General features: G+C 41.8%; 1 protein-coding gene across 2 annotated transcripts; it reads left to right on the top strand.

Moving 5' to 3' along the window:
- Window positions 1–1,955: 1,955 nt before the first annotated feature.
- On the top strand, window positions 1,956–9,138 carry gng7 (guanine nucleotide binding protein (G protein), gamma 7). Of its 2 annotated transcripts, none has more exons than XM_079175284.1 (4): window positions 1,956–2,028; window positions 4,908–5,054; window positions 6,071–6,186; window positions 6,373–9,138. In XM_079175284.1, exons 3-4 carry the CDS (start codon window positions 6,106–6,108, stop codon window positions 6,496–6,498), a joined length of 207 nt encoding a protein of 68 aa, XP_079031410.1. In that variant the 5' UTR covers window positions 1,956–2,028; window positions 4,908–5,054; window positions 6,071–6,105; the 3' UTR covers window positions 6,499–9,138. The 2 variants fall into 2 exon arrangements, with proteins under 2 accessions (XP_079031410.1, XP_079031409.1); XM_079175283.1 differs by lacking the exon at window positions 1,956–2,028 and adding an exon at window positions 2,058–2,215.
- The last annotated feature ends 3,460 nt before the right edge of the window (window positions 9,139–12,598 follow it).

Consider the following 12,598-nt stretch of genomic DNA (forward strand, 5'->3'; position numbering starts at 1 on the left):
CAGAGACATGCACACGTGTGCTTCGAGTCATTTGGGAAAGTCTGTGTATGACAGCTCAGAGCAGGCAGGGACAAACAAAAAAAAGGTGTGGGTGGGTGTCACTTCTGTCAGCCTGAGAGCATCTTTCAGTCGTGACTCATGGGCTTCCACCACTCATTTCTTAGAAGATGAAGAGCCCTGCTGTAATCCACTGTAACCACACTGCCTCCTCAACAAGGGGGGGGGGGGGGGTTACAGAGGGAGAGAGTGGAATCGGAGAAGGAAGTGAGACAAATAAGGGGGGGGGGGGAAGATATGGCTCAAAGGTGAGGAAATGAAAGAGAAATGTATAGGCATCAGCATAATTTCACACATCAATGGAAACGAGGCCAATGCGGTATTCTGTGTGAGTTATAAATAGCTCTCTTGTGGTTATAATAAGTACTTCAGGTTTCCATACAGCCACGAGGAAGAAATGGCTGTATGGTGTGTGTGCATCAAAGCAGCTCTATCGAATGCACATCTCCGTCAATGTCAGCATCACCAGGGTTCCATGGACCCAACAAATAAAGATTTAGGGTAAAAAAAAAATAAGCTCCTACTCATCAGCCTTGTTGTCGCCCCTTCATCACAGAGCAAATCGTTCACATTCAGCCAATGATCATGCAGCAGATGCAGCACTTTTAAGCTCTGTGTGGAGGAGTGGACTATCAGCTCGGATGTGTGTTTGCGCCGGGCCTGCCAGGAATAGCAGGAGCGGCCCACACCTCCCCGGAGTGGACGGAATTATTCAGTTGGGTGAAGGGCGCCATCGTGTGGCAGCACCGCGCAGTGGCGTCATGTGGAGCGGAGGCATATAGCGACTGTGAGGTACAGAACTTGACACGTACGTGCAGGTCCATTTGCATCATGGTAGAGTTGCGAAATATGGTTTATTTTAAGCACATCTTGCTGCAGAAAAACACACTGGCCAGGGTACTTTATTGAGTACTAAATAGTCCAAAAGTACCATGGATAGAAATAAGGGTCATAAATTAGTCTTCATTTAATGCACAGATAAAGGAAATCAAAGTCAAATCAATGAATTCAATTAAAGTTTTTATGCATTCGTTAATCGTGCAAAAAGAAGTTTACAAAGAAAAACATATTATCAAGCTTTAACATATTAGACACATGTTTCTAGTGCATTTAGGGTGTGCTACTTATCACATATTATACTCAGAAGAATATTTAAAGCAATATGTTGAAGACGTTTGAAATAGACGAGAAAAACTGAAATGTATACAACATGTTTGGGCCACTCAAAATAGATTACAGCCTTTTGGATAAGGCTCATAGAAGTAAAGGGTATTTTTTATTTATTTTCATATGGAATGAAAATATTCCGGCAAATTCTAGTAATCTATTTGATTATTTTCATGTTATCTGAGCAATCATTATCAATAGATCAAAAATGATCAGAATTGTGCTGTTATATAGGCTATAAGTTGTTACGACAGAGCATCGTTCCAAAATAAAAGGTTTCGAGGGGATCAAGCAACAAACTTTTTTCTTTACTTAATTGTTAAATAAACATATAGCTACAAACTGAGAGCAGGCAGAGAAATACAAATCAAATCAATGTTGAATGGGGCTCTTTTTTTATGCAAGTGTTACCCCATCTACACTTCATTCTGCTTAATGTACAGTGCTGTAGAAGGTCCTGATGGGGCACCAGGGGTCCTCCAACAAAAAAAGATGAGATATTGAAAATATCCAAACTCTTCTCGTTTAGTGGATGCATTCGGGCGATCTGTGTGAATGTTTGTTTTTGGGAGCCCCTGGGTTAAAGGTGCTGTCACCGAATCGGATGGAGTGAGGAAGAAGGAGAGAGGGAGGAGGAGGAGGAGGAGGAGGAGGAGGAGGAGGAGGAAGGGGGTAGAGGAGTGGACAGACAGTGGTAGCGGAGGGGGAGGCGTTTGGCTCGGCGAAGACGGGGAGTGAACGAGCAGAGAGGGTGAGAAACCAGCGGATCTGGCCCTTTAAATCACCAATACAGCGCATTCGGAGGTGAGTTTGGAGATATTCGGGTATTTTTCTCCCTGTGTATAATAATTGTAACGCATCCGTGCGCCTCCGTAACCCCGGCTTCTCGTCACCGAGGGCGGCTGCAGCGGAGAGGGGCTTCATCGGTGTCACGAATCCGGTTTTCCCCAGCCCTTTGCCGGCATAGAGGGTGGGGAGGACCGGGGAAAGGGTCAGTGGAAGATTTCCTACAGCTCGGCTGGACTCTGAGGACGCACAAGCAACTGTATCCAAAAAAAACTTCTGGATTTTATGTGCTGAAGTAGGCCGTGTGCCGATCAATTTGCATAATAGCGGAACCTAAAGGCATGCGCTCCAGTCTTGTGCTCATTGTCGCTGGATGGGTTTATATTGGCTGCTGGAGCTTGCCTCCCTCAGAACATGTCACCACCCTGCTCCCACGGCTAACAATCAGGGCCTATTTGCAAACATGAAGCGGTCTAGTCTGGTCTTCACTTGGGAAAATATCTCTGGTTTTGATATGTACACACAAGGTCTGCCTGTGCTTGCGCGCACTGTGCGTATGCGTGTGTGTGTATGCGTGTGTGGAGTGTGGATAGCCATGGGAGAGAGAGGACATGCTGTTCTATCCATCAAAATGCCCGCATTGTGTTTTCACACGGTAGAGCAGCAAGCAGGGCCTATAGCGGAGGACATGGCTCCGTACTGCAGGCCCGATCAGCGCTCAGGAGTTGCTAGGATCAATAAGGACTGATACCTTTTTGCGCGTCTTGAGAGCGGCTGTGTGCTCGCAGGCTGGCTGGCTGACCGCGGCCTGTCCAGCACGGGTGGTGTTTTTGGTCCAGGCCGAGACAAATGACCTGCTTACTTGTATATGTTAGCCCTCATGTGCACCGTCTTTGCAAGAAAGTGTTGTCAATTTGCGTGCAGGGGAGAAGAGAGATTTGACCGTGCTGGTGGCAGAAACTGATATCTGCGCTGGGTTTGAAGTGTTCAGCTTCCTTCTCAGAGCACGGAATGCGCCATAGCAGAAAGTTTGAAAAATCAACAGATGCAGGCACTCGGTTTATTGTGTCACTGATGTGTGAAAAACGTCATTTAGGCGAGTTGCCACGTTTGTTGCTAATGCATTAGGGGAAATAAGAAAACATACATTTCTGAGCAAACCCATCATTTGCATCTGAATGTTCACTCTCAAAAACAGAATTGATGTAGTTTGTGAAAGGTGCAACAGCTTGTAAACAAAAAGTAGAAAAGTGCTGTCACCTCGTTTCAATATTTGCCCACTTATGCTGCAAGAAAAGGTGTTTTAGAAGAACAATGCAGGGGATTGACAAATGAGCTTGTAGTTTTCATTTTAGTTGTGACTGGTGTTGATTGAACTCTGAGGTCGTTTTTCAGGCTGTAGTGTGTAATGTTTATTTGGTTTATTGATGGTGTGAGTTGCTGTTGTTCATGTGTGTATCACTATTCTTCTGTTGACAGCTAACGAGAACTTATGATGGAAAGGTTGTCTGTTCACACACACTCACCTGCTACTTAGAGACAAAGATCAGGAGGTAAACCATTACATAGGGTTAGAAATAGTTTTTTTCAGGCATGAAGTGGACTAGGCGAATGGTAGGGTAAATAATACGGTAAAGCCAATACCTTTTACTATTCAAAGCATCTAATGTGTGCCATGTGCCATACTTTTTTTAGGAAAGTTCATCATTAATAGGTTAGCTCTGAATACATTTTGCTCTGTTATTATGCTTAAATTAAATGGTTAATTATCTGATCTAACGAGGAACTAACGAGTGTTCATATTTTCTAGAACACAATCTAACGTCACACTACAGATATATTGCTGCTAGTGTTTCTAAAAACAAGACGTCAACAGTATCTTTACGCCCACTATAATCTCCAGGGAATTAAGGGAGTCAATTCAATGCCGTCAAAAACAAGTTTGCATGTGTGAGAGAGAACAAATACACAGAAAAAATGGCTGAGAGACAAAAGAAACCCTCTAAAATCGGGGCATTTTGCCTCTAAGGGTCTGGTTGGGATTAGGATTTGGGCTCAGCGTTAAGATCAGGATTAGGATTTAGAATTAGGGTTAGGTTGGGAGACAATTAATACATGTCAGAAGTATGATAATACAAATGTGTGTGCAGATACAGAGAGAGAATTGTATCATGTGTTATAATAAAACAAATATATTCACTCTCTCTCTCTTTCTCTCTCTCTCTCTCTCTCTCTCTCTCTCTCTCTGTCTCTCTCTCTCACACACACACACACACACACACACACACACACACAAAGACCTTAATTACAGACATGAATCTCTGAGCTACTCCGCAGTAGGAGTAATTAAAGCAGGACTCTCCTCCCGGGAGAGAGGGCGACAGACAGAGAGACACAAAGTCGTAACACACTCACACTGATGTACGTGAGGAGCAAGGTGCGGTTTTAATCATATGCACTGTTTGGGAAACTTCTACGCTGTGCTAAAAGACGTGTAAAAGAAAAGAAATTGAGATTTAAGGAGGTTTTTAAATGAATCTTTGATAGCACAGGTATGAAAGGAATTTTTATTTTTGCAATGGGCAATTCAGCAGTGTCCTACCACCTGGTCATTTAAGCGGTGCTTCGTGACGAAAAATGAAATTGTGATGACAGATGTAGTAGTATAAATCCTAAGGCTGAATCCTAAGGCACACTACAGCTAGTTACTAAATCTCCCAATATGAGTCCATGGAACAAAATCTTAAATCCGGTTTGGGATTCAGTGACATGACAACGTAAATGGACAAAACTAACATTTTAAAAAATATTACATGCCTGTCTGTAAACTGTAACTGTTTAAGAAGCCATCTCACCTGCTCTGCTTTTTTTTTTAATCTCTTTTTTTTTTTTTACAGAGACAAGCCAATGTGAGCTCAGCTGCAGTCCAGCTCTGTCGTTTTGACTTGGCAACTGTTTCCTGGTCGTGCCTGCACCGCTCAGATCTCCATCCAGTCACGCTCGTGGACAGAGAGAGAGAGTCCTGTCGGCCTACCATCAGTCAGGTAATAATCTATAATCTCTGCTGTGCTAAAAGCTTGAAGAGTATTTAGTATGAATGACTAACATAGATAGATAGACTATTTATTTAACAAATATTTCTCACGTTGTTAAGTCAAGCTCCGACCTTAGTTATTCTATGCATATCATCTCCATAAACTGTGTTTTGATCAGGAAACTGCCATATTTCACTCATTAATAGTGTCGCACTACCATGTAGTCACCTCACAGTGGTGCTATAACTCCACAGCTGAGGCCATTCAGTCCCCAAAATAAAGCTGTTGATGACTTAAAGGCTGATTCAGCTCATAAATCAGAGTAGTTTAAAAGCAATATTCATATACAGCATGACAGTAAACACAGAAGCTATTGTAAATCCTCATTTGATTGTATATACATCATGCAGAATATTCCTAAATATACCACTGAATGCAGTGTAATTTTTAAAAGTGTCAATACCACAATGTAAAAACAGCAGAAAATTGCCCTTGTTACGCTAAATTGTTATATAATACATGATTAGATGATTAATGCATTAATGTTCAAGCAGCATTTTAATGTGGGTCATTAGTTGGTCAAGCTAATTTAAAATACTTTATGAATAGTATAATCTGTAAAGCAACTATCAGAAGAATGGCGTTGAGTAAAAAGCACAATATTTACATCTGAAATGTAGTGAAATAGAAGTACAAAGTGGCATAAAATGAAAACACTCAAGTTCATTAAAACAGCAAAGGTGTTAGGATAATTTATGTAGCTACACCATCAACAATCAACAACTTGACTACAACAAATGTACCATTTATGTGTTATAGAATACAATATATATGTACTCACAATATGTTTGCTTTCCTTTTAAATGTAAATTTCCGAGCCAGAAATGTCAACCCTCAATCTTGTCCTGGTTACACACCAGACACATATCAGAACATATTGGAAGCATGTCGGTCTGTAAATGCAAAACTATGTTCCAGTGTTTTTAGTCGCAAACATTTTCTCACTCACTCTCTCTCTCGTACAGTTTTCTCCTGTGTTGGTGTATTCTGATGGATCAGTATGTCTACCACTAATAATATCGCCCAGGCCAGGAAACTGGTGGAACAGCTGAGGATTGAGGCGGGGATTGAACGCATTAAGGTAGGACGATAGTTTACTGCCATGTTTGTTGTGAGCGTGATTATTCATCCACATCTGCCCTTTCCTTTGTTATACTTTTCTCTTTCTTCTCCTTCCTCCCTTTTCCTCTTTTCCCCTACTTGTCCAATTTCTCTCCACTTTCTCTGCCCCTAATTAAATCCCTAACCTCTCCCTCTCTCCCAACAGGTTTCTAAAGCAGCAGCAGAACTGATGAGTTACTGTGAGCAGCACGCTCGTAGCGACCCTCTGCTGGTCGGGGTTCCCACCTCTGAAAACCCTTTCAAGGACAAGAAGCCCTGCATCATCCTATAGCCGCGCTACGCTCCTCCTGCCACACAAACACACATTCACATACAGACACACATTACATGCACACATTCAAAACTTAAAATTGATCCCTAGACACACACATGCAAACACACACTTCAAGTCTAGCATATGCACACACTCATGGAAACACACACACTAACACACACACACACACTCCCAAAATAGCCTCTCTGGAAAAGCGCCATACCCCGTAGCCACAGCTAGGGCGCAGGTATCTCGTTCTCTCGGTGGCTGAGATCAGTATATCACTGAGTATGATCCAAGGTGCTTTTGGTAATATTCACATATGCTGGTAAATTAACTACAAGTGTCAGCTTAACTTTAAAAGGGAATTGGACATTAATAATCAGTAGGAAACCAGGATCTTTTTTTCCTTCTCTTGTCATGAAATGAGGGGTTGGGTAAAGGGTGGACAGCAGTGCCATAGGCAAGGAGTGGGAGGATGCATGTGGGCAACAGAAATGGACGGTAGGCGCTTCTGCCGACCGTGCCAAACATGACCTGGTGTCCCAATAAAAGCTTTTTCTGTGGGAGTTTAAAAAAAGGTCTGAGAGCTTTGCCCACGAACCTGCCTGTTGCAGGGTCATTTTGGAGCGAGTGGCTAAAGCCTTTGCCTTTATCGGGCTAGCATGTTCCCACCCAAAACCTGTTTCAACAGACCTTCTCTGCCTGTGGCCTCTGGCCAAACCTCCAGCTGTGCCAACCTGTACAGAAAGTCATCTCTAGATGCTGATCTGCTGTCACTTGATTCCACTTCAGTTCATTATGGCTGCTGTTGGTCGAAATCGATGTCTAAGCTGACCTCAGATCTGCACCTATGAGGGGAACAACTGCTCTACACAGAACTCAAGCTATTAATCCTGGACGTTTACTGCATTTTTATTAAGAAATACCTGTTTGTGAACTCAATGTACGTTTTGATATTTTGTTGAAGCATTACTTAATAGATGAGATAATACTGTATTTTTTTGTTTTGCTTTGACATAGGTGTTGCCCCTGGCTGATCAGGTTTCTCTTCCTGTCTGACGTTAAATGCCAGCATTAATGAAACAACAGGAGATCTGGTTGTAAGCCAGGGGTATTACCTGCTCGAATCTTAAACTAAAGTTTCTATCAAGCCTCCCTGTGCTTTACCCTGAAAGAGGGAGAGGTCGCAGACTGAGGAGAAAAACCCAAACTTAAAAAGTGAAGCTGTCCTGAAAATTTGAAATTAATTATTTATACTTCTTACTTTCTCTGCTTATGTTTGTTTCATTTGATTGGCATTTTTTACAAGGTTATGCCAAGAGATATATTGCATTGGGCTGTGTAAATGTGGAAGTGTTTTAGTTTGCCTCTGCAGTATAGAGGAAGGGGATACGTCTTGTTTTAATGCATACTAGTCCTTGCTCTAAATCAGAATAGAATAACAATTACCTGGCTTTACCCGTCTTTAAAATGTCCAGTCTCCCCAGTAGATGAACTTGATTAACTCTGAGCTCAAACTGGTCAGGGACTGGATCGGTGGGAGCCAGCTGTCCCCTCCTGGTTTTCATCTGTCCTCTCCTCCGCAATGCTCCTCCTCTCTGACAAACCAAAATTGATTGTAAAAGCTGAAGATGAAGTGAAAAAAAAATGAAGTCAAGAGAAACAAACTAAATGTATAAACTTTCTTTCAGACATGTGCAGAAGTGATAAGTTGAAGAGTAGCTGTTTTGGGTTTATTTTTTGAGTTTCTTCTTTCTATGGAGTCCATGGAACCTGGTCAGTTGAGTATTACCCTGTACAGTGTTTGTAAGATACAAAATCTAAACACAGAATCCCTTACTGTGGATGTTTTTTGGTACTACTTATTCTGTTCTGTCAGTCAAATATCATGTCTGTCTTCATTTTTGTTTTTGTCATTCAGGTTTATAGAGGCTCGCGATAGCGGAGGATGGTTTTAACCACCAATACAATACAAACACCTGATAGAAACAAAAGCCCTGTAAGGTTTAGGATCGTTTCCTGTTAGAGGATTCATCAACATCGGACCTCATTCCAGTGGCAAAAAACAGCCTCCTGATCTATCCTTTAACACCAGAGCGGTCAAGTTTTTATCAAGTGTTGCCTTTTGTGGGCGACAAGCAACTAGGACAACACACACATGCACATAACACACTCTCTCTTGCTGTTGTTTTTTTAGGTTTGATTGTCAGGGGGTCAAAGGTTAAAGGAGTGGCAAGGCTGTGCATTGAGAGCTGCTTTTGATGGCTAATTGCTGAAAGCAGGAAGCTTTGTGCCATCATATTTACATGTGAGCATATAGCCAAGGCTTTTGTGAGGCGTAACGTACAGTGACAAGCAGGGTGGAGTGATATGGACAAGACTTACGGCTACTGAGTGACTGTCTGGAGTTTTATGTTCTCTAATCACTACGTCAATATGAGCCACCTGCTGCACTGACTTTTGGGAGATGGGATTTCTTTTGTGAAAGTGGTGAGAGGTGAGCAGTTGTTTGTGTGTGCACACAGTTTGAAAAGAATACCCACAGTAAGTAAGTTAGTTGTGGCTTTAGTCCTAAAAGTCTTATTTTCTTTGTACAAAATAGAAATCTCCCCTTTTTCAGCATTTTTGTGACAAAATGAAAATATCTTGAAAAGAGGCGCCCTTGTTCAGTTAATTAACTTGTCTTTAAATGGAATAGTTTGACTCTTTGGAAAGTATGCTTATGTGCTTACTTGCTGAGAATTAAAGATTGATACCAATGCCATGTTTGTATGGTAAATATGAAGCTACAGTCAGCAGCCGGTTAGGTTACCTAAGCTTAGCATAATAAATGGAAACAGCTAGCCTGGCCCTGTCCACATGTATACAAACCCAAGTACAAACACCTTTAAAGCACACTAGTTAACCTTTTTTTATTTCATTAGTTTAATCTGCAAACAAAGTGTAAAAATATTGATTGAAGGTTGAACTTTAGAGGTGCTGGTGTTACTTTTGGACAATGCCAGGCTTTATATTTACCCACTTCTAGTCTTTATGCTAAGCTAAGCTAACAGAATGCTTCAAGTCAAGGCTAAATTGCTAATTAGCATCAATATGCTCACTGTAGGCAATGGTTCTTGGGCCAGCTTTATTCCTCATTTGTCTTTGTTACAAACACAGAGCTGGCGATGCCCAAAGTAAGAAGAGAGCAGAAGCTGGAAAAAGGCCATAGAGGGAGCGGAGGGTGTGTGTGTGTGTGTGTGTGTGTGTGTGTGTGTGTGCGCGTGTGCACGTGCGGGTGGGTGCTGGGTGCAAGTGTTTGTCGGATGAGAGGGATGATTTGGCAGAGCAGTAGGCAGAGAAGAGAAAATAGAGATGCACGCAATTGTTAGTGTGTATTAGTGAGAGAGTCACAGTGTGTAAGGACACACAGTGCCTCCGGCGCTCTGCAGAGTGCCACATAGTAATGTTACAGTACTGCAGCCCTGCCATTCCAGGCCAGGGTAACTCTGACCGCAGGAGAGGTCATGTGATGCTGTCTGATTCAGAACATCATGCATGGCCTCCACTCACTCTTTTTATTGGTCAGATGCACATTCTGGAGAAGAGTAAAGAAGGAGTCTGTCACAGGATAAAATCGTTCAGTTGAAGTGTGGGAAGCTATTTTTGAAGTGATGACCAATAATAACCCCAACCCACAAAGCAGACAAAGAATTTCTTTTTCTGTTTAGCTTGTGCCTGATTCAGCTACATTATATTAGCTGCAATATATTTTCACCACTCATGAAAGCCTTAGAGACCTAAAGCAATAGTTTGACATTTTGGGAAATATGCTAATTTGCTCAGCAGAGAGTTGGATGAGAGGATTGATACCACACTTACATTTGTCAGTTCAATATGTAGCTAAAGGTGGCAGCTAGTTAGCTTAGCTTAAAGACTGGAAGCAGGGGGAAACGGCTAGCTTGGCTCTCTCCAAAGGTATAACTTACCTGTCACCTCTAAAGCTCACCAAGGAACAGATGATACCTTAGTCTTGCCGTCAGCAAAGCAACAGAGGCTCCATATTTCTAGTCCTTATGCTAAGCTAAGCTAACCAGCTACTGGCTGTGGCTTCATATTTATCAAACCGACACGAAAGGGGTTCAATCCTCTCAGCAAAACTCTCAGCAATTTATCCATTAAGTGTATTTCCCAAAATGTCAAACTATTCCTTTAAATTAAATAAATCCCTTTATCTTCAACCTGATTTAGGTTGAAATGAATGGTGATCTTTCAATAGAATAAAAAAACAAAACAAGGATCCAGCTGAAGATGCATAATGCACAAACAGAGATCTGAGTGCAAACTGCGATGACAGGTAGAAGGAGGTAACCCAGAATTACTGATCTGGGGTTTGCTTTCTGCAGAATCCGAACATCCAAACTAAAACTTTGCAAGGTGCAGCTAAAGTCAAAGAGAATAACAACTGCAGAGGAATCGCACAACATAAAATAAGCATGCACACATATCAGCGCACGCACATACACACACACACTGATGTTGTCCTGGAGATGTCTGACAGATGCTATTTTTTATCATTATTGTTATTTCAATCATTCCATATCTGGTTGGGCTTAAAAGCAGAGACAGCCGGCCTAAAGTTCCGGTTTGGCTGACAGTTTGTGTGATTGGTTGGTTGTTAGTTTGCCTTATAGTGGCGGATATTGTGTTAATGCTGGTATTGGGTTTATCAGATCAGCAGAATGAACAGTGTTGCAGTAGAACACATGGCTCGAGATGGAAATCCACTGGTTTTGTGACACAAAGCGTGCAGTGAAAGTGAAATTAATTTGAGGTCAGGTTGGGGGAGAGCTGAGGCTCCTCATTGGTGGACTTTGAAATCAGACATCACTGAATCGGCTCTGAGCCCTTCCGGAGACTCATCTTTTGTGTTCTGCTCTCCTGTGTATGCATATAGTATATGTATCTTTTTGCCTTGATTGATTATGAAGAAAATATATCTATTTTTTGTAACTGTTCTCTGATGTGCCATAACTCATGTTTTCTTGCACACTGTTAATATTTTGTCGATATTGCTGTTAAAAAGATGATATTGAAAAGTAGATGACATTAATAAAAAGATGATATAATAACACTCGGCTCTTGTGTAATTGTTTTACCTCCGTGCCGGCGATAGCCGTGGACACGTTCGGTTTTCTGTTCATCCGTCCATCCCATCCTCATGAACGCGATATATCAGGAACGCCTGGACGGTTTTCTTTAAACACATTTTTGGCCATAACTCAATAATTCATATGCTAATTATGACAGTTTCACACAAATGTTTGATAGGATAAAATAATGAAGTCATGACACTTTGATGATCACTTAACTTTTCCTCTAGCTCTGTCATCAGCTCAAAATTGTAGTTTGCTAAATGAACGACATTCCCATCAGCCTCAGCAGTTTGTGTTTACTGCTAATAAGCAATTGTTGCCAATGGGCGCATTTGCATGTTAACTTTGGCCATGTGATGATTGAAATACTGTGCAGTGGCAAAATAACACCATATCTATTTAATTTGGGTTTAATTACATTTAACAGCAGCCATTGGCATGTGAGGCATCCATATGTATTTGGTATTCAGGCACCAATGTTTTAGTGAGTAGAATATATCTGAGTTATCAGATTTTTTTCTAAATAATTAATGCTATTGAAAAGTCGCAAACTCCAATATGACATAAACATAGTCTCATATATCTGTGCATGGCTGTAGACACTTACCCTTGTTCATTTTTAGCTGCAATTTATAGAATATAGTTTGTCTTTTTTTCTTTCTGTGTTCTGAGTAGGAAGGCCTGGCTTGTTTTCCTCACTCACTTTAAAGGTATTTAAACCCATTGCCGTCCCTTCCCAGCTTCCTAACCCCTCAGCAAGTCAAAGCCAATCAGATTTAGGGTCGATGAACCAGAGCCAATCAGAGGTCAGTCCCCATGCTAGCCACACCCCTGTACAGTGATCGTAAACATATGCCAGGTCCATGTGCCTGAATGTTCCCTCTTATGTTTTGCAGTCAGAGAAAGTGAACAGACATGTGAGAGCAGAGGGTGGAGTCGGAAACAAAACCGAGTGGGAGGAGGGCAGAGCGGAGGATGAG

Source organism: Pholis gunnellus (genome assembly GCF_910591455.1).
Source record: "Pholis gunnellus genome assembly, chromosome: 15".
Classification (NCBI taxonomy): Eukaryota; Metazoa; Chordata; class Actinopteri; order Perciformes; family Pholidae; genus Pholis; species Pholis gunnellus.

Bases quoted from the DNA above. Each gene is read 5' to 3' on its own strand.
- gng7 (XM_079175284.1), top strand. From the start codon at position 6,106: ATGTCTACCACTAATAATATCGCCCAGGCCAGGAAACTGGTGGAACAG. The intron at 6,187-6,372 runs GTAGGACGATAG...CTCTCCCAACAG, and splicing joins CGGGGATTGAACGCATTAAG to GTTTCTAAAGCAGCAGCAGA.